We start from the raw sequence: 27,832 nt of genomic DNA, 5'->3' as shown, positions 1-27,832 counted from the left end.
ATTTATTCGGTATATAAAAATATATTACAAAACGACAGTCAAGGACTGAAATGAATTGTATTACAAATTACTAAAAATTAGTTAAAATTGCTATAAAAATAGAAACATCTTATTAAAATTAGATATCGTACCATAAAATTAAAAACATAGATGAATAAAAAACCTTAAAACATTCACTTATTACATATCTAAAAAAGAGCTAGTGGTGCCTATTAATTATATCCACCATGGTGGGAACTGGAGACGACCTAAGTCTGCTGGTTTTACAATGAGGTACTTCTAGAAAGCGGTTGAATCTGAGAGACCGAGCTGGCTTATGAAGAGGGGGAAGTATTTCTATAAACAGCTAGGATTTTAATAAGCCTTCCCCGAAAGACAGCACAAGTTTGTTTCTTCTCTCAACAAGAGTAGGTAAACCAGTAACAGACAATGCATGATCATAGCACAAATAGTTGTTACCTAGCATGATACGCAATGCTCTCTTTTGTACCTTTTCAATAGACTTGGACATTTCCTTAGTGATAGCGCCATGCCAAACAGGGGCAGCATATTCTAAAATAGGTCTTATTTATTATACGCCATATAAACAGTCAACAGATCATGTAATACATTGCTTTTGATTGGTCAATATTCGCCTGCGTTGCGTCTTACGTCCTTGCGTTGTGTCCTAGTGGGAACCAAGCTTTACGATGACTTGTTGATGATGATGACTCGTTCTCGACCCAGCTGCTCAACCAAAAAACTCACCATGTAGAATTCTACATGCTGCTTACTTACTGGGTCAATCATCCACGAGTTAATCTCATTATCTGAAAATAATTACAGAGCGATATTAGTATTATATTTTTCATCGGTAATCTTATTTAGTTACAATAGCAATGCATTCAGGCGATGTTCACTGTGTTCAAACGAAGGTGGCCTAGGCCTATATACTTTGGGATGCAACGACAGTATGATACAATACTCATTGTATAATAAAACGATATTTATACAATAATAATACATTAATATAATAATAGAATTACCCACACAAAAAAACCTTGTTGCATCTGTAATTGATATTGTCAGATTGTGGGCCTACAGCGTCTCTATTTCAATATCAATTCATCGGATGATGGATTTAAAGTGAACTGGTTGGTGGAAATATTTTCTCATATGAGTAAGATGTCACCCACAAAAAATTGAATATGTAATTAATTATATGCTTATATTTAGGCTTAATATTAATAATCATAATTTCTTCGAATTGTTCGCTTTAACTCATAATTATATGCCTTATTATTTCATGTTGATGTACACATTATTTCACGTTTGGTGTCATTATTGTTGAGGCCCTATTAATAATAATAATTTCTACTAAGAATTGTTTGGTTTATCTAAACTCATAATGATATGCCTTATTATTTTATGTTGATGTACACATTATTTCACGTTTGGTGTCATTATTGTTGAGGCCTTATTAATAATAATTTCTAAGAATTGTTTGGTTTATCTAAACTCATAATGATATGCCTTATTATTTCATGTTGATGTACACATTATTTCACGTTTGGTGTCATTATTGTTGAGGCCTTATTAATAATAATTTCTAAGAATTGTTTGGTTTATCTAAACTCATAATGATATGCCTTATTATTTCATGTTGATGTACACATTATTTCACGTTTGGTGTCATTATTGTTGAGGCCTTATTAATAATAATTTCTAAGAATTGTTTGGTTTATCTAAACTTATAATGATATGCCTTATTATTTCATGTTGATGTACACATTATTTCACGTTTGGTGTCATTATTGTTGAGGCCTTATTAATAATAATTTCTAAGAATTGTTTGGTTTATCTAAACTTATAATGATATGCCTTATTATTTCATGTTGATGTACACATTATTTCACGTTTGGTGTCATTATTGTTGAGGCCTTATTAATAATAATTTCTAAGAATTGTTTGGTTTATCTAAACTTATAATGATATGCCTTATTATTTCATGTTGATGTACACATTATTTGTTGTCATTATCGTTTCCTACTTACCAATACATTAGTACTTTGTACTTTTTATATCAATTTCCATCTCGTACCAGTATTTATGATATGAATATATTAATAATTATCAGAAACATAAATTGGAAGCCTTTTAATTACGCATATTAAGGAGGTTTTGTTGTATTTCATTCTGTCACGTGTCTGTGATGTGGAAATTGAACTAATAGTACACATATTTACGTGTTTATTAAATTGTGAGAGTGAAATTGTCACTTTGGCTAATTTTTAAACGATAGTGTTTGCTGCTGCTGTTTGTACTATTACCGCTAGCGGGCGTTTGGTAATTGAGAAAATAGAACGCAACGGGTTGCTCTTATAACGACGATAGTCACTGTATGCTCCGCACGGGTTTACGATTTATCTGCATCTCTGACGACGCGTATACCTTACAAATTATATTTTTATTTGCTTGACTTCTTTCCGATATTTATTACTTTTCAAAACATGGTGATTTATTCGTTCGATAGATTTAAAGATTTATTTAAGCAAGAACACGAAGCGTGGTGTCTTTTTTAAATCGCATGATGTGACTTCAAAGACACCGACAAGAGAACTTATTTAACATGGTTATGTGGTGACCGACTTTTTTTAACAGGATATTTAAGTACAGGAAAATACGCGATTGTAGTTTCTCGTAAATTGGGATACCCAGTGACAATGTCTAGGTACAATTTGACATGATGGCTTTACTCTTACAAATATTTATAAATGTGCACATTATTGTCGCATCAACCTGCTGGGCATCGGGACAAGTTGTCTTGTATACGAAGAATAGCGGTGAAAGCCAGTTCCCAAATGTCGTCAATTCGCATGCAATTTTGGCAGAAGTTGCGGAAAATCCCGGTCTCTTAGCAAATAAAATATGCAACCTAACGAAAGATGATACGAATATTGTTGGAATTGGTGCTGCCGTTGATGATAAGTCTTTGTATACATTATCAACGACAGCTACCTATTTAGATATTCCAATTATTGGAATTGGCTGCCGGTCTCTTATTTACTCGGATAGGGTAAGTTAATATACAGTATATTGTATGCATTATTCTATTGCTTTGTAAAGTGCATTGCCGTGCACGAGCGACACAATTTAATATCAATAATGATATTTGCATTTAACGCGGTACTTGCACCTAATGAGAGTAGTTGTAGGCCTACCACAGACAGCTAGATGGCACCATATAGCCGTAACCATCCTATGTCTTTTGGTTTATTGTTTTTTTCACAGTACAATTACTTTCTCTTATTCAAGAAACAGTAACGCCTCGGAGCGATTATACTCAGTTAAATCTAAGTTAAATGGATCTGGAAACTAGCCTAATTGGAAACTATTCATTGGCCTAGATGTAGTTTAAATTAAATAATGACAACGTAAAATATCGAAGAGGTATGCTCTATTTGTCTCCTTTGAGATTACGCTATGTCATGAAAGAGTAATTCAATCAACTTGATCGGAAAAAATATATCATAATGTCAACATAAAACTGCAATCAAACTTGCATTGCATTCGTACATAAATGTCAGTCGTCATTAATGAAGAAGTATAGTACTTCAATCAAGGGACACGTCATTCGGGCCCAACAAACAAAGTAGTGTTAGTTCCTCTGAATAGGCGAAGGTTTAATGTTACAACGTTTTCCATGAATACAAGTATCCCTGTATTTCATTAACATATTTGATGGCGTACGTAAACACCACCTGCAATGGAATCAGTTGATACCATACCAAGCATAAATGACGTAGGTTCGAGACCTGCCTCATTTATATCATTGTACTCTCATTGCCTTTCCTTTGGATGGGACGTTAAGTCGTTGGTCCAGACCTCGGAAAATACACGTGTGGACAATAATACGTATACTATAATAAATATAGAGACCCCTAAACCGCTTTCCAAACGATTCCAGCTAAAGACACTTTTTATTTATACACATTTCAATGTTAAATTAAGTATATTTTTATATGAAATAGTATCAACATAGAACATCAACCTTACATGTTTAATATCCAGAGTATTAACCAAATGTTTTGCTATTAATAGACGCAACTGGTATTTGTCAACATTACATATTCCATGTTTTTATATTATTCGTATAAAGCTATTGTCATCATGCGCGTGCAGAATGTATTATTTACTTTATTACTGTATTGTAATTACGGTCTGCAGCAGCGATTATTATTATTATTGTTACAACAATATACAGGTATACAGTTCTATTTTTGTATACAGAGATATAATAATTAATCTTGTTTGATTGATCATATATAAAATTCACAATTTCTGACTATACAGTACTTTCAAACGTTTTATGTCACTTAATTTTTTTTCTTCATATGCCTGTAAACAGACACACTTCCCTGTTAAACGAAAGAATGGAAATATATTCAGGGGCCCCCTATTATGTGAACCTTTTGGTGCGTCCCAAAGGTGTGCCCTTAATAGGCGTTCTACAGTATGTGCTCAAAAATTAACTTCGGACATTCGTGATTGAGGAGGCAAGGGTTCGAGCCTCACTCGCTCCATGTTCTGGTGGTAGAACTAGTCTTTTCGGATAAGGACTATAAACCGTAGGTCCAGTGTGTACACATCTAGCTCATGTGTACTTTAAAGAACCTAGTCTTTCGAGACATGTAGGTGGTTACCTCGATGTACTAGTACATCACAGCCACTGATCATAACTGGGCCTTCTGGGAGACCAGTATTTTACTGAGAGGTCGCCCAGTAAAAATGAAATATTTTAATTCAATTCAATTCAATTCCATCAATCATGTCTTTGTCTATCTACAGATTACTGTGCAACCATCCAATTATCTACTCTATCTCCACGTAAATCATAACTTGTCCATGATAACGATTCCACTCCTGTAATATTTCTCATTTGAATTTTTTTTTTTTTTTTTTTTTTTTACGATATATAAATAATTGCTCTAAATGCCTTGCAAAATGTATTGCCATCATGATGGTGTTTTATTTAAATGTAGTTTAACAAACAAATGTTCACCGTCGTTACTTTTTCAAAGTTACAATAAACAATAATTGGTTTAAAGACCTTCCGATTTATTGCTGTTGATGCTATTAATAGAATTATGCATTTACAGTTATGTCTACTTAAAGTTGGTAAACAATCAAACTGCAATTGCTCTAAATTCCATGTTGACAAAATCAAATGAATTTATTAAAGCGGACGAAAGATGAGAGGTGGTAATTGGAACAGCCATTTACCATTGTTTTAAATATATAACAGCATTGTCTGACTTGTGATTTACGCGCCAATCAATCGCGTGTGTATCTGTTTGTTAGCAGGATTACTCAAAAAGTTATTTCAAGATCTTTACCAAAATAAAAATACAGATAGATATGTGGCCAAGGACCACTACATTCAATGTTGGAAGCAATCCGGACCACGGTCCGAATTCTGGACCGCTTTTTAGTATTATTTTCATACCTGCTAAAGTGTTAAAAGATGAAACTGAAATTGCATTTCCTCGAGAACTTCATTTTTCTACAAGAGGCAAGAGTTATAATTTGTGATTTGTAATTTTAAAACACAAAATGATTTATTGTACATGCTTTTTTATACGAGTAGGGCCTAGTTTAAAACAAAAACGATTTCAAATTCACCCGTTTGATTTTGGCGTTCCTGTTCTTTGTTAGTCAACTGAAACTATTGTTAGTTGAAAGGCTGATTACATAACATTTACCCAAACTCGCATACACATGCTTGTGGTGAAAATATAAATCAAAGACAGCATTAAGACACATGTATTTGTTTTTTCAGGAGAAATCTTATGTAGAAGAATTTTACAGTAGGTGGAGGTATGCACTATCGGAGTGGCTTTCTAGTTTAAAAAATGTAAAAAATCCACTTAAAGGGTTACACTAAATTTTTGTCCAATTATTATAGAAATGTGAATATAAAATCAAGTTAAAAAAATAGGTTAAAATGAGGACTGTCATGTGGCGTAATATTGGGGTAAAAAAGGTGTATGCACAAACACAGTATAATCGTTAAACAGTAATATGTTTATTGATATAAAAAATAAAGAAACTCATTTCTCGAATCAACGCAATACAAACATGAAATCGTTTAAAAAGTATTTTTAATCGTATGAATATACATAATAGTAAAGACTCATTCATACACTTTGATAATGGCTTAGAAATAGGAAGCTCTTTTGAGTAATTGAGCAAAGTGCGTTTTTATTTTGCATTCATTCATTCATTTATTTTTAACTTAATTTGTTTTGGTTGTTATTAATTTTTAGAGGTAGATAAAGCCTTTTTCTAAATTAGTCGTACATTAAATGGAAGCAGGAACATATATTGATAATAGGCGGTTCGTTTGACGTTCATTTGATCATTAAAATCAAATACCAAACTGGATGTAATCAAAGGACCTACAAAATGTTTACGATATGTGTGCATTGTAGGAATCACACAACGCAACACTAATCGAGAGATTAATAGGGCCTATTCAATTAATGAAAGAACTTCTATTTTAACGAAAATATTTCATACAAAATGTAGTCCTATTCAATTTGGACAGCATGCGAATTTTTGCCCATTGTCCATAACAAAACGTAAAATGTTTATTTGTTTTAATTCCAAAGAATAGAACTTTAAGTCATCTAGTATAGTTATAATACTGCAATAAATGAAATGTATAAATGGTATACGACTTATCATTTTATACATGTTCAGTTTTAGTAATTGTTATCGAGATTACATTTAATTATTTGTCAATGATGGATATGGAAAAAAGATCGTTAGTGAAATTAATTGAACTATGCAAACAAAATGATGCAAGAAATATTATTTGAAGCAATCAATAAAATAAAATCATTATAGTAATTGAAATTAAGAATGATTAAAAGTGATCAAGTGGAATTTATTTAAATTAATTCAAATCACTATTCACTGGTTATTGCCATGCTCCTGTATGCAAATTAGCACACGTGTCTAACAAATACTGTACATTAATCACAGTATAATCAAAATTCAAAGCATATTGCCACGGATTATACAATCGATACCAGTAGAATGATTAACAGATATAGATTTATATTTTCGGAATGCGACGTCTGATTCCATGGTGTTTATGTGAACGGACAGATATCTGGCCGTTATTATTTCCGTACGGGAGTTCTTCAATCGGTTAGTTTCGGATGCACTCGGTAGATTCTGTATCCTATAACACTGTGATGCGTAAGAACGAGAAATACAATTTCCACTGGGGGATAATTTGTTGAGTTATTGACAAAGTTAGGGTTCATGTTCGAAAACAAATCCTACTTGAAACATTCCACCGAGTTCATCCGATATGAACCGATTTAAGGAACTCGGGTAGCCTTACGGGGGAAAAAATCGCTGTTTCACACATCGTCCAAATAGCATAGCATAATACAGCCTGATCAAATCGTACACAGCATTAACAGCCTATGTATTGTATTTCGCTAATTTGGTTGTAAAGTGTAATACCACTCTGACATTGTGAAGTCAATTCCCACCTCCCCAAAAATCATCCTACCCGCCTCGTCTGGCTGTGTTGCCCATAAGGGGTGTTGCTGACGTGCGGAGTTTTCTAAACTATCCGATTCAACATACAGAAATATTGGGATTTGAATGAAATGGAAACCTTATTATGAACAGATCAATGCAATTATATCAACAATTTAATCGACTAACCATCACCTGCGTATGTAGAATAATGATCTAGTTTAAGTGTACGATGGGTAAAACACGAAACACCTTCGTTATGAGATTAATGTCAGCGCATTGCTCAAGAAATGATTAATGTTTAAAAATGTGTTAAATTATTTTGTTTGTGTATAGAAATCTTATATTTTAAAAGTCACAGCACGTATTTCAAGATTATAATTTAAATCATTAAACACAAAGTGTTTCATCAGTCCGATGATTACAAAATGTTGATATTGAAACTCCGCTATGAGTAGCCTATTAAGGCTTATGTTACTGATAGAGAAAAAAGTATAGACAACAATTATTCTAAGCCTATAAAATACTTATAGAATTATCAAAGTCTTTAAAGGCTTCTCGTTTTCGAGCTCACATTATTCATCCCGTTGGCAAGTAATTTGTTAGTAATAAGTGAAGGAATTGTAGATTAGAATCGACAATTATTCAAGTTCTATAATTCTGTCACACATCAATATTGCAACTAAATAGCGAAGCATGACTCTTGGGAGAAGATTCATTATGATTAGTGGGTCTTCGCCACACCCTATCAAGACATTAAGTAAGGCTACTTTTACTCCTCGATTAAATAAGATATGACGCTAAGGCAACGAACCTATAATTTTAATTTATAAAAATGGTATCACTATTTCATATAGGGTAACAATTGTTACTCTGTGTTTTTATTTGATTAAAAAAGTAATTCCTTTTAATACAGTAGTAACATAGAACCATATTGATACCTTATCATTTTACTCGAATAACAGAGCCTATTATACGCGCATGGACTCCGTATGACAATTGCACGAAACATCTCATTTTAATAAGTTAGCCAAAACTTGTTTTCTTCAATTTGGGACTTTGTTGTGGGGAGTGATTTACAAGGTTCGAAATGAAGAACGAGGTTAAAAATAAAAGAAAAGACTGTTTATGTTAGAAAGAAGAAGAATTAAATGTTTGATGATTGATTGATTGATTGATCGATTGATACTTGTCTATAGGCCTTACAAACTAAAACTATACACTATAGTATGTGTATGTGTATCTTAATTTGTTATCTTATAATAGAACACACATTAAAATACAAAATAATGTGAAACGCATGTTCATCGATCGATGGTTCACCACTTTATCCCCACTGTTGCTTAACATATTTTCATATGAATTGTTATTAACTGTAGTAGCCATTCAAAATAAAGACTGTTTACTAAAGCTTAATTACATCCTCAAGTTGAGTGTATGTTAGTGAATGGTCTGCTAATACAAGTGGGCCAGGCCTATCAAATGAACCATACGTGTCAAGAACCCCTGCCGCTGCAGTACGTTACAACGGTACTGTTGCGTAACATTAAATTATGTATGATACACTATATTATTAATAAACAACTGACATATTGTGTGAACCTAATATTATTATATTGGCTCGTGTCACCACCAGATAAAACATGCTTAATATTTTTGTTGACATTTTCAAAAGACCTAGGCCTGCCAAGTTGATTGGCCAAGTCTATTTTATGTGTAACCAGTTCTGTCTTGTCTACCATATTTTTGCTTTGGTGGATTAATGTTAGTGGGATCCAGGCTAGCTAAACGCTCAAACAGTACTTTTCAATTCAATATGTTTTTGACAACTCAAACTGTAAATGTATTGATTTTGATTAAAATGAATGAGAAACTACCCACACGAGTACGTCAAAAGACACAGTAGCCTTGATATTATTACAATATATTTAAAATGCTACATGTTTTGCAAGTGCTAAGTGAATATAAGTTCAATAGGGCCGGAGAGGTTATATATAGATACCGTTATCATGAAATCAACATAATAATTATGAAGATGTTATTATGTTATTATCATCTCGACTTATTATTATGTGACCGATTCAGCTTTTTTGTTTAACCCTGTGATGTTATGGAAAAGCCTATGACAATTATACCATTTGATTCAATCGAGAGTCTATATCTGAGGCTCAGGTACAGGCATGAATTTTAAATATAATATCTGGTTAATTGTACAATAAATCAAATATTTGTAATAGAAATCAAGACGAAAAACATGAATTTCCCTTAAAATGGTCAAATACAAAATTGTGCAAAATTCTGCTATAAAAACCAGGAAGACTTTTTTTTCAGTAGTTAGGATAGTTAAGCGTAATGTACTAACATGTCTTGTGACTTTCTAGAAGGTGAAAAAAAGATAGTGGATATACGGTGGATAATTTTTGCTATAACATGAAAATAAAGTTAAATAAAAATACTAGAAATGTAAGATTCAAGTTATATTACCTATATTTAGTCATCTGATAACATTTTTTACCAAACCGTTTATTTTTCACAGTTTTTAAAAATGCCTCTCTATTTACAACATAATTTGTGTACAGAAGAATAGAGATTCTACTGTGTAATTTGAACTATTCCCCCACTGATAAGAAAGTATTTATTTTCAACAACCTGGTGTGACACAAATAAAATCCCAAAAATTATGAAACATAGGGGAAACTATATCGAAAATTATTGAAGTGTATGATCATTAGATTTTTTTGCAACTGGCCTAACTTGAAGTCGTCTTGAGGACAGGGTCAATGATATTCTTTTTCTGTGCAAACATGGTGAATCCTCCTCGCCGAAAAATCCACTCCACACTTTCTATTGTTGATTTAGCTTCTGTACTTTTGTAAAAGGGGGAGTAATAGTTTGTTTTAACCATGTTTAAACCATCGTGTTTTGTTGTATGCCTATGCCTACCAATGAAAACATTGCAGCACTTACAAAGCCCAAGGCTGTCTAAGTTCAAGCCCTCACTCTAATTTCAAAATTACTTAATATATAATTACTCAATTAAAAGCCAATAACGAATATAATTGAATACGTAAAGGTTTCATGAATTATGCAAACAGTGAAAGAACCGTCGTATTATTATAATAATTATTATAGATTTTAATTATGTATACTTATTCTAAAGATAACAAATATTATTATGAAACAAGCTACCGCTTATGGGCTACCGCTTATGGGCTACCGCGTATGGGCTACCGCTTATGGGCTGCCGCTTATAGACAACCGCTTTTATAGACCACCGCTTATGGGCTACCGCTTATAGTCTACCACTTATAGGCTACCGCGTAATGGGTTACTGCTTATAAACTACCGCTTATAGGCTACCGCGTAATGGGTTACCGCTTAAGGGCTACCGCTTATAGGCTACCGCGTAATGGGCTACCGCTTTTGGGCTAACGCTTATAGGCTACCGTATAATGGGCTACCGCTTATAGGTTACCGCGTAATGAGTTACCGCTTATGGGCTACCGATTAAGGGCTACCGCGTAATGGGTTACCGCTTATGGGCTACCGCTTATGGGATACCACTTATAGGCTATCGCACAATGAGCTACTGCTTATGGGCTACCGCTTATAGGCTACTGCGTGATGGGTTACCGCTTATGGGCTACCGCTTATAGGCTACTGCGTAATGGGTTACCGTACCGCTTATGGGCTACCGCATAATGGGCTACCGCTTTTGGGCTAACGCTTATGAATAGCAAAACTGGTGCTTTTCGTCGATTTCATTTTCAGGAAATGAATAAAATAGTTGCTACTATAAACTGTGACAGTTCTACAGACGATTTATAAATACAAATATAATTTATAATATTCTAAAGATAAATAATATATGAAACGGCAAATTTTAAGTTATTACAGTTTATGGCCAACTATACTGGGAAATTTTCATCGATTTCATTTTCAATAAATGAATAACGTTGGTTGTTATACCTTTTCATGTTGCTTTCAGTAACAGACGTTTTAAGTAAAATTGAAAAATTGGTTAGCAATTTAAAATCTATATTTTTCTCTCTATAATTCAACAATAATTTTATTGATTAAAATATTTTGAATAGTAAAGGTATGACTTTCAATGATTTGATAAATAATGAATTTGGCACTGTTACACAGGAATCTGGGGCACTAGCTAGCAGATTCGATTCAGTATATAGTCTGTTATATATACTAATATTCACAATTTTAATATTAAATATAAATATTAAATTATTATTACCTAAGCATATAGAAACCAATCAATTTTCCTAATTAGATAATTAATACATAATGAATAATATGATAATATAGGCAGCAGTCCTTTGGTATTTAAGATAATTAAGATGGACTACAATGTGAACTTCTTTGCATATATCTTATTATATTATTATTATTAATTTTGATCGTTTGTGCATTAACATACACGAGGAAGATACTCATTACCATGGCGGTTTTCAAAGTTACCGTAGTTTATAACCACCCTATAAAATGCAGGTCAGTTTGATAACCAATGGGGATGCATGCAGTAGCAACACATACTTAAACGTTCTATCTTACAATATTCAACATTTCGCTGAAGGGTTTAGAGTTTGTCTATTTCCGTTAAATGTAATACTGTAAATTCACATTATTATTAAATTTCAGCAAAGTGTCTTAATAACACATCAGCGTCGTAGATTATGCTTATTTAAATAAAAAAAAACTCTGGGGACACACTCCAATTCAAGTGTATATTTTGTCCATTAACTGAAATAAAATAAGTTATTTCTTTCGTTAATAATGCTTATATATTCATTTGAAATCCTACCGACATCCTTATTATGAATTACTTTTGGCGGACAAAGCATGCATCTAACAAAAATTATAATTACTTTATGCGCGTAAAAATAGTCAATAACGTCATTACAAACAGTGTGTTCTGTGTATAGTAATTTTAATATAGCTGTTTGAAAGATTGCCTTGTCGCAAACAAACGGCAATTTGCTATGATAACTAAATTAATCAACAAATTAGGACTGTGTGTAGGACTGTACTTGACTATGAGGCTGGTTATCGATACCAACATTACTCAGTGGAATAATTCTGTTATTGTCATACAAACCAACATAGTACAGTATGAAATTTGTCTTCTTGTTGCGAAAAAGAATACACTTAATTGATAGAAAAAAGTTTTACAACACTTGCAAAATTCCAAAAATGTTCCAACAATGAAAATTCTATCTTATCTATAGGTTTGTTTTTATTAAATACACTGACTGTTGAAGGTAGAAAGGAATTCCTAAATCGAGTTGTTTTAATACGCATTATTCTTAATCTACCAGACTTATTAACTATAATCTCTCCATGCGTTTCATCAGCGATAATAGATTTAATTTTCTTATTTAGGCCTACAAGATCATTGCACATGTTTTTTTAAGGGTTTTAGCCTAAGTTTACGTTTAAAATTTTGCTAGCTGTCTTCACTACCCTATTCAGTCTATTGTAATTGGCTTTGGTGGTAATACTTTTACCCCAAACAATGCAGCAAAGACAGAGTACAGATTGTATAACAGATTCATAACACAGTTTCATCAAAACATTACATAGGCCTACATTAAACTTATTCATTTTTCTTAAACAATAAAGACGTTAGTAACATTTGGCAGCTAATTTATCAGCATTGGGGTTCCAGTTTAATTTATTATCAATCATGTTGCCCAGATACTTATATTGTGTTACAACTTCAGCTTGTATACTGTTAATAACACTGATTCATGCTCTACAGCTGACTTACTGTAATACAGAGTCATGTGTTCTTAACACCTATTATATACAAGTTTAATCCTTAATATAATTATGATACAGGCATCACATGCGATGCACATGAGATACTGTATCACGAAATTTGCCTAATGATACTGCTGCTAACAATTATTATGTGTGAGATACAGCATCGAGAATCCGATAAGAGTGGGGTAGGGTGTTTTTTCCCTAGCCTGTGGGTACGCAGCGACTCAAATGTCCTCACTGTCTAAGATACATGTATGAAAGACACATCTTTTAAGAAATAATATCTATACATACATTAGATTAGAGGCGACTAAATACCGTACTAACAATAACTGTTATCTTAGTATAGACATTTCCCAATCGTCTATACTACTGCAAGCCCTAAATACTGAGGCCTTGGTACCTAGAGTACAAGTGTTTAATCCCAGAGGTGTGTTTCAGTTATTAAATGTGCACTATTTTCATTTGCTGTTTCTTATATAGCTATGTGTGTTACAATAAAGCAATTATTTACACAATAACCGCCTATTTAGTTGAAATGTTATACCTAGTATGATTCAGTTTCATCCCCTGTGTTTTCTTCTATCATACCATCTACTTAAGCATATTGCATAATTTGAGCCAGCCCGCAGATGCCATTCAGTGTGACTATTGTTATCATATTTTGCTGCTAGTATGCCTACCAATCGCGAGGCAGACTAAACGAAGTAGCGTAACAGTTTATTATTGATTTACAGTATTGTCCGTTTTCAAAATCAACAAACATATTTAAATATTGCTAGTAAAATAATTAATTTTATGATAACTATATGACATTCGTTTCAGTATGAACAATGATTATTGAACCTGTAGATTTTTTTTGTATTAGAGCAGGCATCGTTCCGTCACAGAGTTACAATATCAAAAACAGTAACGTAACGAAAGATTTTGGTTTTAAAAGAAGATTTGAAAAAGACAGAGGATGCCCACTTATTACACTTTTGTTAAACGAATTTCACATTAAATTTCTGTACAAAAAAAAAGTACTAGGCCAAGCAAATAATGCAATTTAACAGACAACAATTTTTGATATATTTATGATAATCGTTTATCTTCTGGGCAAATGGGAAATACAAGTATTCAGTTTCCTTTTATTCCTACCAACTTTTAGTGGTCTTTGTTTTTTTGGTTTTTTTGGTAATAAATAATAAGAATATAAATACTAACATGGATGATGTTAATTACCTATCATAAAAAATTATACAGTAGTAAGATAAATTAATTGTTGTTTATTATCTATTGGCCTAAATATTGTATTTATTTTTTAATTCAGTACAATAGCAATTAATCACATATTTCAACCAATATAGTACTGAATTTGTCCGGTTAAATTATGAATTTGATGGCATATAAATAATAAAGAGGCCTCATGTTTTAAACAGCTTACTGGTAGTTTGTTAACATTTTCTATTTTCATATGAATGTGCACGGGAAGGACGTGAGTTATGTTCAATTGGAGCAACGTTAATTCAAACTTACAAATTGAGAGTAATGAGTTTACTAGCTGTGCATGTTCACTCACCAATTGGTGCTGCGATAACTTCAACAATAACGCCGATATTAACATTTTTTGAAGCAAAAGCATTTACAAAAGTAATTGGATTTTCATATATCAAGGATGAATATTATAAATTCCTTCTCATTAGCAGAATCACATTGACAAATATAATAGTCAGGAGAATTTATAGTCTCGAATTCTAACGATCTTCGTTAAGTACTTCTTCAAATGATTAACCCTGGATGTATAGTATCCATTTGCCATGGGAGTATTCTTTATACTTTATTCACTATTATATAAGTGTCAAACTCAATCGCAATCATTTTTGTTCTTATAACAATTCCTTATTCCACCATAGTATTTTTGTACGACCTTAATAATGATAAGCAAAGTACGATTCTAGAGAATTCATATGTGCTATTGTTAATAATCTTAATTATTGATGCGTAGCACCTACTCATAATCTACATAGCAATGTTACCACCCGCCACGCTTCATTGGTCGTCAAATCCGACAGTTCATTGTTTATCTACAGAACATGGGCCTAAGACGACCTAGGCAAGTTTACGGCTTTCGCTCTCTGCGTGTGAAATCGTTTATTGCAGGCGGCGACGATTGTGATCATTTTCCTTAAAGAATGTCCCCCTAAACAAAATCATTTTTACAACTTTTGTTCTTGAATATGCCATTTCAATGGTGCAATAGTTGTTTTCAGTTGGACCAAAAATTAGATCGAAAAAAAAATGTTATAAAGACATCAAGACAACGGTAAAATAAGATTTCCAAAACAAATGCGATAGGCCTATTTTAAATGAACAAGCAAAGCAGGCGAACTATATCTTAAACATGCTAACATTTTCTAACTAGTATTTTTGATAACATAAAGTAAATTAGTAAGAACGTCGACTGTACTATTTTGATCAAATATAACATTATCTGAATCATCTTGTTACATCATAAAGAACCGTGATATCACATTAAAACATATTGCTTATTTGCAATGCACAATTGCTTTATTACTTTGTTGTTGCATTTCAATGTTAATATGTATGCAGAATATAATTACTGGAAACAACATTTACATATTGCGAATGATAATGGAATGTATATCATAATAACAACTCCCTGATCATACTAAGCTTATGAACGTCGTTAAATTCTAGAGTGAAAAGAGTATAATTTTATACAGTGTTCTTTAATCAATTACGAACATTTTTTAACAAGTTATAATAATACCTGTTTATACTACTGATCGTAAAATGCAGGCTGCTTGTTTATGACCTTTCATTACAACATGTATAGTTCAGAGCCTGACAAACTATATTGAAATATATTTTTGGCTAATGCTATTTACAATATCGATAGTAATTGTGAATATTTTGTTTATTTAGAAGTAAAATCAATATCGCAAATATAAAAAATACAACAAAAAATTAGTTAAATCTCGACGCCGCCACTGATTTATTTAGCATCATGCAGTCGATAATAGATCGCTGGTAATAGATCGCTTGGCGTTCTTTTAGCGTAAATATGGAGAAGGTACATGGAAATATTGAAATGTATTACTGTAGGCTATACGATATACCGTATTTTAATATGCAGCAATAAACATTACATTACAATGCATTATTGTTATGGACATCAATTATGGTCATTAATATTATACTGATATATCATCATCACCATCATAATTGGTGTAGTATGATTTTCCAAATTCTTTCAACCACTTTTTAACTTCTTCTTCCATTTAGGAGCAAACTTCATTGTTGAAGTCTACTGCTCCACTTACAATCAATAATAACTATGGTTTGTCTATGGCCATTTATACGTAATCGTCAGGAGTACTTCAAATACAAAATGTAGATTTGTTCAAGTCTCAACTAAATAGTATTATCTTCTTTTATTTTGTAGGAAGTCCATCCTTTATTTCTTCGTTTTGCAACGTCTGAAGCTAAGCAAGCAGAGGTCATTTTGAGTCTTCTTCGACGCTACGCCCTCTATCGATTTGCACTTCTTGGTAGTCGATCATCATCAACCGAACTTTTTGTTGAAGAACTTAGGAATTTAACAAGGTCTTCACCCGTCTGGGATTTTGTTGATTACTTCACAATCAAAGAGGACGGAGAGGATGTTGTAAATGCATTGAGACAATTAGTAATTGAAAATATTCGTGTAGTGATTATTCATTGCACTCCAGAAGAAGCAGCGGTTCTTTTTGAAATTGCAAAACAAACTGATGTTCTTAGTAACGGATACGCTTTAATAGCAACAGAGTCAGTAGTAACTTCCAATGAAAGTATATTAGTTCGGTACCCCGAAGGCCTAATATCATTAATGCTTCAAGAACGTGGAAATGTAAATGACAGTTTTCAAGATATAAAAACACTTATGACAAAAGCTCTTACTACGGTAAATGTTAGTTTAAATAATATTGATTGCCACGAAGCAGTAGTGAGCACAGGCAGATCTAATAACAATGGTATAGTATTATATAGGTAAGTTGTTTTGTTTGTTTTTTTAAATCGGTAAATACATAATAATAAAAATAAATTAGCGTTCAGAAATACTTTCTAAGTTACAGAGAGCGACAGAGGACGTGCTATGTAATATTTTGGCCCATGTTGAAGATACAGATAATTCGAGATTTTAATAATCGTTGTGACGTCCACAATATATCGATTTTTCTGAAAATAAATAGGCATGTTATCAGGACGAAATCTTGAAAATTGTGGACGTATAATAAGAGCACTAATCATTGAAAGTATGGTATAACAATTCCTTGCGTTTGCTGGTGAAATAGCCTACAAATTGTAGTGCTAGCATGTATAATGTTCCATCAGTTTGATGAGTTCATGAGAAAGTCAATTTTCAGTTTCTAAAAAAGTGTAAATTCTCTCTTTTTTTTTCTTTAATTTTGTACAACTACAACAACTTTTTTGTTTGCTATCATCTGTACGATTCGCCTTTTTTTTGTTGCTATGGATATATTATGTGATTATTGATTATATTTCAAAATAAAAAGATGAATGAGTGTTATCACATTCATCTTTTTATTTTGGAATATAATGAATCATCGCATAATATATCAATAAACTTTGCATACAAAAGAATAAGAAAGAAGTATACATGAAAAATGCGTTGGAAGCATTTTACCAAGTAATAAAGATTTTATCAATTAATTTACTATAGTGGATTCCTACTAGTACATTTTATAATAACATATTTCAATTCATCTTATAGGAAGCTTTCGATTAGTTAGTCATATTACTATATTTCGTAACTTTCTCACTCAATTTTCATTTTTTTTATTCACGTTTTGCAGATAACCACCAATGAAACAGTCTTTATTTTAAGAACTGAATTATGCGCTGCATTGATATGCGCATAATGCCTATGCAATCATATATGGAAATCAATGTGTATACATCAGTAGACATTCGAATCTTTTTCATGAAACGCAGGCACCAGATACGCATAATTCTCCTATTCTCCAGCGTACAACAAATCTCAAACTTCACAATAGGTCAATTAAGATAGCATTATGCTCATACGTTACGATAGTAATATTATAACGTAATTCAATAAGCCCAAATGACTCTTAAAACTCAGCAATATTGAACTATGAAAATTCAACATTTAATAAACTATGTTTTTCTTCGTTTAAAAATTTACGATATTTATTCTTTTTATGGAAATATATAGCGCCTAATGTTGTAAAACCTCTAATATTATTTTTATATCAAACACGTATACTCCTATAATGCAGCTAGTAATCGGCGCAAAGTTGTGTCTTGATCTAACCGGGCAACCATTTATACACCTGGGTGGAGAGAGGCAAACGTAAGTAAAGTATCTTGCCTAAGGAAACAAGCAATGCGACAGAGTTGGATTCGATCCGCTATCTCACGATCAGTAGTCGAACGTCCAACACACTGCGCCACATGCCCTTACTAATGCAGCAGATACACACGGTACTCAAACTAGTCTAACACTTAGGAAATATGTTCATTTATTTCATATTTTAGGTAGTTTAGTTTCTAATTCAAGTTCTTTTTCATTTTTATCGTTAAGGGAATTACTAGAGACATCATTTAATGGAATTACAGGAAATGTGAATTTTGATCAAGATGGCGATCTAACCGATGCGTCTTATCGTATTTTGAATTTAATGGCAGATTTAAAAAACAATTCTAGCATACAGTGGAAAGGTGTTGGACAATGGGATAACGGAGTCTTAATACTTGATACGCTAGTATGGCCAGGCAAAAAAGACCGTCCATTTGGTATTGATACTCATAGTATTCTAGTTGCTACAAATGTAGAAAAGCCTTTTTTGTATTACGCAGAAACAGATTCTGAAGACTTTGACTGCGTTACTGGCGCAATGTGTATTGAAACGACAATGGATGACGATCGTCTGGATATTAGCAGAACGATCCATAGACTGAAGACACACGTGTCAGAGGATAACATCACCACCGCCAATAGACGATGTTGTTTGGGACTTTGTGTTGATCTTTTAAACGACATCAGTCGTGATCTAGAAATTACCTATGAGTTGTATCTCGTTGCAGATAAAAATCATGGCGCTTTAGAGAACGGCAGCTGGAATGGAATGGTTGGAGATCTTCTCTACGGAAAAGCAGATATTGCCATTTCTTCCTTCAGTATAACATTGGAACGTAGTGAGGTCATAGACTTCACAGCGCCATTCTTCCATTCTGGTTTTTCTGCGTTGGTTGCTAAGAAAAAACGGGAGCTTACTTTCGGTGCCTTTCTTGCCCCATTAGACGGATATGTATGGATGACTATTTTCATGTCCGCCATTGTTATATCATTTGCCATAACGGTCTTCGAATGGGTCAGTCCGTATGGACTTCATCCGGGTGGCCGAAATAGAAAGTATATATTTGGTTTTCCATCTGCCTTAAATATAACATTTGCGATATTATTTTGCCATACTGTACGAACAAAACCACCAAAGTGTATGACAAGTAGAACTTTATTAAATATGTGGGGCGGATTTTCTGTTATATTTTTCGCAAGTTACACAGCTAACTTGGCTGCCTTCTTAGCAGGACAGATGTCGTATTTACAGATCGATGGAATACATGACCCTAAGGTTAGTTTTTTTTTTAGATAACTCTCGATTTGCAACACCTAGGCCTATAGACATAGGAACTAGTTAAGTCATAGTGATACTGAAAACATTTTACTCCACATGGCGGGTTCCAGACGACGCAATATGCGTGTAAAGGTTAGGTCGTCGATCGTCTAAAAAAACGTAAATATGCTATTACCGTATGTTATAGTTTAAAAATATAAAGTAATCCATGTTAATAGAAACTCTCTGTGCACATCTCAGCAAGCTGTTGTTCCCCATTTTGTCTAAATTGCATGGTTCAATCCAACAGAAGGACGACATTACATTAATATGGCTACTATTAGAAAAAATCACAGTTGTATTACCATCTAAAACTAAAAGTATGGTAATACGGACAATATAAGAAAACTTAAATTTTGCCTTCCAAAATTGCCAGTTGAAAATGCATGTATTTTACATAATGCCGGCTTACCTGTATGTCTAGACAAGCAAATCCTAAACCACGGACCAATAAATTATAAGGCTTAAACTATCTTTTTTTGTAATTAAATTAAAGACAATGTTCAATATAAAATTGTAAGTTGTGACGGCTGTTCATTAAATTATACATTTTACATTTACATAGGCCTAGGTCAAATGAAACATTAGGCTTCGGGTAAAGTCAATTGATCTCGAATTACCTAGTTAAATTCTCTTATATATTACCGGTACTTAATACCATTATTCACTTGTGCATGGTGTATTTTCTTAGACCGAAAGATATTAAAATAATGTCAGTACTGAGGCAATTCATATGACGCGTGTAAATAATGTGACGACTTGAAACGTAATGAGTTATAAAAATGGATTGTTATTTTTAGACTAATTGTCGGCATTAACATGTTAAATAAGCCACTTTTGACGTTCATTGCATATTAATGACACGTTGGAATGTAAACAGAAAGTATTAATACTATAGCATAAAATATCAATATATTATACACTGATAGTACTCCTACACCAAACATCCTTTTAAACTTAAAGGCATCCGATTCTCGTATGATATTTTGTCTAGGGACATATCAACAGATCCGTATATCCTGTCGTTATGTTAGATACGACACTGTACAGAAATCGGTGTGATTTGCATAGATATTGTTATTTATTCTTTTGGTATACAATACAGTAGGATAATAATAATAATTAGTATTATTATGTATATTACCGTACTCGCGTAATAACTGACGTAGTTTCATCAAACTCGCACAAATTGAATATCCCACCCGAGAAAAAAGGTAATGTTTTTCACAACTATTCTCAAATGTACTAAACATTCGGTACGATTACGTCAGAGTTTGGCAAAACATCTTTCTACACAACAATTATATTGATAGAAACGTTTGTTATTGTTTTAAAATGTTTATAGTTGAGAAATCCAACTGGAGAGATTAACATTGGTACTGTGACGGGTAGCAGCATTCAGTCCTATCTAGCTAGGTTGAACCCAGGCCTCGATAGATTTATGGACGATTTTGTACAGCCTTCAACAGAGCAAGCTATTCAAAGTTTAAGGTATTTTTAAAAATCATGTTTTCACAAATAATTACTGCAGATAGTACGAGATAGCGGTACAGTATCCTCTAAATAGAGGTGTCCCTGATGTTCTAACTGTACATATAATAGGTTGGCGGTATGAATAATTACAAGGTCTTAGGTTCAAATCCTTGTTTGCTCCCAGAATTGACACACATACAGTACGCTTAATAATAACTTGGTAATCTCGCAAATTATTTATAATGTGGATCTAACTGATTTAGTCAGTGATTTGGCAAGACCCGCCTGAGGAAAGAAAAGGTCTTCAGAATTTTAATCAAACCACATTGAAATCTGGTAAAGATGCATGTCGTTCTAGTCAACTCTAGGCCACATAGTCAACTGAAATATTGGGCCAGAGTCAGGGTATCATACACAGAGTCAACTTAGAATATCATAGGCCTCTATTAAAAAAAAACAAATGTCAGGCTTGCTTATCACGTATTTCAGTAGCTAAAATCGTTTCCTTTTCAACAAGGAATGGGGACATAGACGTGTTTTTGTATGATTCACCAATAATCGACTATAGGATGTCCAATGACCCTGATTGCAAACTTGTCAGTGTCGGTAGTTCTTTTGGAGAAGAAGGTTTTGGGATAGGCCTACCTAAAGGTAAGTCGCTAACTTGAATTTATTCACAATTCAGTTAATTTCAATTCAACTTTATTTAACCATGCACAGAGGCTCAATTCATGTTTGTTCTTCCCTGGGCTGTGCATAGTAATACCAATACAATTTAACATTTAGTATTATGTACGTCTATTATTGTTAACAAGGCCATAGACATGGCTGCAGTCGCGTGCTCAAGTTAGTGTTTACCGACCGACCAACCAACCAACCGACTACTACTGTAGAGTCGCGTTGCACGCGATTAAAAACATTAGTTGAATGTATGTAAATAAACAATTGGAAGGCCGTAGACAAATTAATGTGAGCATTAAGAAATATTCCATTCAAGTACACCAGTTTATATGCAAGAAGTCTGCATTTAATATATTCCGTGACGACTCTAACATCTTTCTAGGCCTGTCTAAAGCTCTGTCTACACTATCAAACTTGATGTAACAAAAACATGTGATGTGCCCATATATGGACACAATGATGTCATATCACTACCATATTTGAGCATATCACTGCCATATTTGAGAAATTCACACTTTCTCGGTCAAACTAGTGCGATAGTGTAGACAGAGCTTTATATTCGTTTGCTATTTATGCTTTTTTTTATCAGGTAAATAATATTGCTTTCACTACACGTCATGCTGTAAAATAAAACTATTAGCATTGAATTCGTAATTGACGAGTGATCTAGAATGTGTTCTGAAATTAAGGTGATCGTCACAGATGGGCGATAAAAGCTAAAAATACATATTAAAAATTAGCTAGGTTCGCCTATTAATAGCAAAATTAATAATATAGCAATAGTCTATGATAGCTAACAATATTAGCTATATATTTTGCGTCGCCGTTTGACAAACATTTTGAAACCTTAAAACTGGATCTTTAGACCCAAATAAATAAATGAAACATACTTTTGTGTAAGAAGTTGTAATATAAAGGCAAAAATTACAGTGATGGTCACACACAAATAATAATAATAATACAGTTTAATTTAATAAAAATAAATGTCATATTTAATATAATGATATAGGCCTATATATAATTATATATAATGTAATATAATGTAAAATGCAGGGCGCCTCTAAGCGAACAATCAACAGAAAAAGAGAAACAGATAAACATGAAAACAAGTAAATAATGACAAATAAACGCATGTAGGCCTAAGCATACTGTAAACTGTGAAATGACATCATGACATGGAAAACAGTGGGTCTACTACCGGAAATTAAGGATCAATTTAATTTTAATTTCTGCTCCTCTAATACCACTATGTTTAGATAACTCATTGAGCTCAAGCATCGTTTTGTAAAGGTCTTCCTAATGTAGGTCCTTATAACGAGTTTAGTGCCATCTGTGTCACGCCCCTGGCGATTCTCCTCGACTGAAGAGAATTATAATTTAATTATGAGTGTTAATCAGGTATAATTTGATTTTATTCTAATGCTATGAAATATAAATAAGGTGAGTACGAGGTCAATAATAATATTATGAGTATACTGATTTGTATAATGAGATAATACTGTGCAGCTCAGTGGTGGATTCATGAAATTTATTCTTTTGAAAAAGAAGAGTCGATGAATAGGACAGAGACACTCATAGATTTGAATATATGAACTGTAATACCGTGCTGATGTTTCATTTCACTTAAGTATTCAAAAACACATAAAAGAGACATCTGTGTCTCACTGGGAGTAAATTTGAATATTTCATTTATATAAATACAGATAAAATATATAAAAATATTCAATTAAAAACAATAAAACCATCTTCCACAAAAACAGATATATATAAAAATAGAAGATTCCGATTAAAAACAATGTTTATACCAAAAAGTGTTTTAACTGATTGATTATTATAGTATGGTTAATAGTGTGACATCATATTCTTTCCCATTGGTTTATTAGGTTCCACATTAAAAACGCCTTTATCAACAATTCTACTTCAATATGAGATGGATGGACGTCTGGAACAGCTTCACCGGAAATGGTTCGATTCTATAGGTTGTTTAAAAGAGGACGTATTAAATCCCCAAACTGGGGGTAATGATAGCAGTGTGACAGTTAAACACGTGACAGGTATATCTTATAGAACATTTACATGGTAAACATGATCCATTACTCGAACACGCTTTTATAGGTAAAACTACGTGCCTACTCTGATTTTGTACGCCGATATAGGCCTATATTGCGATGATGAGTAAAGAAAGTACGCCCAGATACCCAATTAAAGAACATAGAATTGTATTTAGTAGGGCTAATAATATTGTAATAGAGTAAAAAGATAATTTAGAAAAAAGGGTGAAGGGACTCGATATTTCTTTTCATGCATAAGTTGGGGACCCCTCGTGAAAAATCACAAAATAAACATGAATATCCATTAGTCATATCCATGGTGTAACGTAAGAATTTAGTTAACTACAATTCGCTAATCAAACAATTTCTGTCGAGCCGTCTGTGTAGTCGAGTAGATAAGACTATGGACTTTACATGTCGGTGTATGGGGTTCGACTACTTCTTTTACTTTATAGAGTGAGAGAGAGATTATTTAGAGGGTTGAGTTAGTTATGTTTAGGAAATAGTTCGGCTATCTTTCAAATGGGGTCCCCAACTTAAGTACGAAAAAAAAACGCTGCAGGGACACTTACAGTTGAACATTAAGGGGACATCTCCGGGGACGCGGCAAAGTGTCCTATAAGGGGGTGGGGGGGGGGGTTGTAATCTTAAATGGCTGCAGTTTTAAAACATACTGCTCCTCCTCGTGTGTTTCCCTTAAATAGGGGTCTCCTCCTTGATTGAATGAGCTGTCCCAATAAAAGGGTTCTGTGTATACTATTACGTAATGTTTATTATTATTATTTCACTTGTACAGATGAAAAGCTTCTGTTGCCCAAAAAGCTCTACAATTTGTTCTTGTTTTTTTTTTATCGTTTTGATTTAGCTTTAGTCCTTATTTTATTTCATATCTCCATTGAGTTCCAGCCACTGATACCACCAGCATTGTCATATTTTCAGTGTTTATTTATTTTTTATCTCCATTGAGATCCACTGATACCCCCAGCATTGTCATATTTTCAGTGTTTGTTTAATTTTTTATCTCTATTTGAGATCCACTGATATCCTCAGCATTGTAATTTTTACAGTAACTTGCCTTCGGATATATTATTATTTTTATTATTTCATATTTATACTAAAACTTTATTTTGCAGGATTAATAGTAATGCTGATATTAGGTATACTTACGGGATTCCTTCTTTTGCTCTGTGAGTTTGCAATGCACAAATGGGGAGTTCCTTTTCTTAAAAGGAGGCCTCGGAATAAGCGAAATTTCCTGGTCATTAGCCAGGTAAGCTTTGTCCTAGCTATAGGTATTATATCTTGTATTATACTTACAGCTTAACGTCAATAACAACTATAAGTCTTGTGAATATACCCTAATTTTACTTAATGTTATGTATAATATGATACTAAATGACTAAAAAGATGATTATGCAAATTACTAACAATGATGATGATGATGACGAAGGTACATATAGGGCCTACACTAGAAACCTAGCCATTGGGACACACCCTTTTAGTGAAAACGCCTATAAGGAGCTTTGACCGAACGAGGGGCATTTTAACACTAAGAGGAACATTCTCAAGTCATGCTTGATTCCCACTAGGACGCAACGCAAGGACGTAAACGCAACGCAAGTGAGTTGGCCAATCACACGCGTGTGTTCGAATAATCCATCGCTTGAGATTGGTAAAATCATTTGTCCTTGCGTTGCGTCCTAATGGAAAGTTTTAGAGGACATTTTGCTGAGTCCTGTAGGTGTCCCCTATGTATTTTATTGTATTCGGGTGGGATTGATTAAACTTTTTTTTTTTACAGCGCATTCACAATGAAGTGAACAGTGGTACAAGTCAGTCTTCGTCTTCCAACATGCAGAATCTTGTGGCCCTCTTGAAAAACGGCGAGTTTCGAAAGATGATTCACAACGAATAGGACTTCATAACAGCACAAGAATAATATTAATGATAATTAAGATAAAACTGTAATCAAATTAAATGGAATAACGTACAGTATCATCAAATCGATAATTGTGATAGAGGTCGCTGTGAACAGATTATCGACTGACGTACTTGGTAACTTAAAATATTTCACCACAAAACAGAAGGTTGTTTTTCGAAATCCAATGGCTAAACATATCTGCTGCTTAATGTTTCGTATAATCAAATAGCTGCTGTTAATAATACTATTGTAAAACACGCGAGGTAACGGTAAATAATTTGTGTAGGCCTATATGCACTTTTTTACAATGATATATTCAAACACACTAGCTGATAATATAATATTACGTCATTATTATATAACATCACATCATAGGCCTATCTTATTGCATATAATAATAATAATAATATATAAAAGCTAACAAAACGTTACTTAAGCTTGGTTCCCACTAGGACGTAACGCAACGACGTAAGCGCGACGTAAGCAATTTAACCAATCACAAGCGATGGATTATCCGAATTTTCGCTTGTGATTGGTCAATTCGCTTGCGTTGCGCGTACGTCCTTGCGTTGCGTCCTACAGGGACCCAATCTTTAGTTTCTTTAAACGTAGGCCTAATTATTATAAAATCATTATTATTTCCCTGCCTAGGCCTATTCGTTATCTTCCATTTACGAATATAAAGTGTAGTAATAATGTAATAATGAGGCTATTGTTGCGATCATTTTTCGAATTTAATCATTCTACTTTCTGAAAGGACGAACATACTGTAAGCATAGACAGATATTATACAATACTTTCAAAGAAAAGCGTGTACAAAGGTGGTTTCTTGGTAACCAGCAAAGTCGTATCTACATAATCGATTTATATAATATAATATAGACACAATTGTTGAAATGGGCCTGTCTAACCATAAGTAGACAATATAATGTAGGTCACTATGTAATTTCGTGTCATTTTTTGTTAAAAGCAAAATTCCAGCTGATTTAGTGTCTTTAGGATGTAAAGTAATAAAAAAATTATGTTGCCATTTTTCTTTTGTGTTATTGGTAATATTCTGATTTTAAATAAGGTTATTTGAATGTTGGCGGCTATCTTGAATTTGGTCCTTTAAATGTCTTTAGAAAAAATGGCAACATATTTTTTTTCATTCCTTATTTATCAAGATATGAAATAAAATCAAAGTTTGCTTTAACAAAAAATATACACGATATTCATATAAACAAGATACCAGCCGACACTAATAGTCTTTTGCCCAGTTCAGCTTTCAGGCTTACCTATTTACCCGGGGGTAAGTTGCTTTCAAGCACACAGTTGGATACCGGTTGGAGCTAACTTACCGGGTTAATAACTAAGCCTAAACAGAATTCTAGGCCTAATTTGAAGTATATACGCAAACAATGTTTGTTTCTTTTTTATTACTAGCATAATGTAGAATGTTAATAGTAGTATTTTTGGTTTTATATTCCATTCATAGAAAAAAACAACAACTATAGGCCTACTTCATGTAATCAAGGCAATACGATTGTCTTGATGTAATTCAAACTAAAACACATTTCGGGACAATACGTAGTCTGACGTCACATTTACATAGTACAGTGTAGTTGATATTTTAAATATATATTTCTAATTTAATTATTATATTATATGTATTTATAATTATTGTGATATTTTTAGTTTCTGTGTGA

General features: G+C 33.0%; 1 protein-coding gene across 1 annotated transcript; it reads left to right on the top strand.

Annotated features, from left to right (window-relative positions):
* The first annotated feature begins 2,394 nt into the window (after positions 1-2,394).
* Positions 2,395-27,786, top strand: LOC140052641 (glutamate receptor ionotropic, NMDA 3A-like). The gene is made up of 8 exons (XM_072098309.1): positions 2,395-3,055; positions 16,766-17,349; positions 18,926-19,976; positions 21,364-21,509; positions 22,009-22,142; positions 24,056-24,226; positions 25,357-25,493; positions 26,025-27,786. Exons 1-8 carry the CDS (start codon positions 2,723-2,725, stop codon positions 26,136-26,138), a joined length of 2,670 nt encoding a protein of 889 aa, XP_071954410.1. The 5' UTR covers positions 2,395-2,722; the 3' UTR covers positions 26,139-27,786.
* Positions 27,787-27,832: the final 46 nt, after the last annotated feature.

Source organism: Antedon mediterranea, chromosome 6 (assembly GCF_964355755.1).
Source record: "Antedon mediterranea chromosome 6, ecAntMedi1.1, whole genome shotgun sequence".
In the NCBI taxonomy this organism is placed as follows: Eukaryota; Metazoa; Echinodermata; class Crinoidea; order Comatulida; family Antedonidae; genus Antedon; species Antedon mediterranea.
Note: the sequence above shows the minus strand (reverse complement) of the source record. Positions and strands in the feature narration are given on the sequence as shown.

What these genes read in the sequence shown, in the direction of transcription:
- LOC140052641 (XM_072098309.1), top strand. Translation starts at nt 2,723, where the DNA reads ATGATGGCTTTACTCTTACAAATATTTATAAATGTGCACATTATTGTC. An exon ending in GACAGTTAAACACGTGACAG is followed by an intron (nt 24,227 to 25,356) that starts GTATATCTTATA and finishes TTTATTTTGCAG; the next exon opens with GATTAATAGTAATGCTGATA. An exon ending in ATTTCCTGGTCATTAGCCAG is followed by an intron (nt 25,494 to 26,024) that starts GTAAGCTTTGTC and finishes TTTTTTTTACAG; the next exon opens with CGCATTCACAATGAAGTGAA.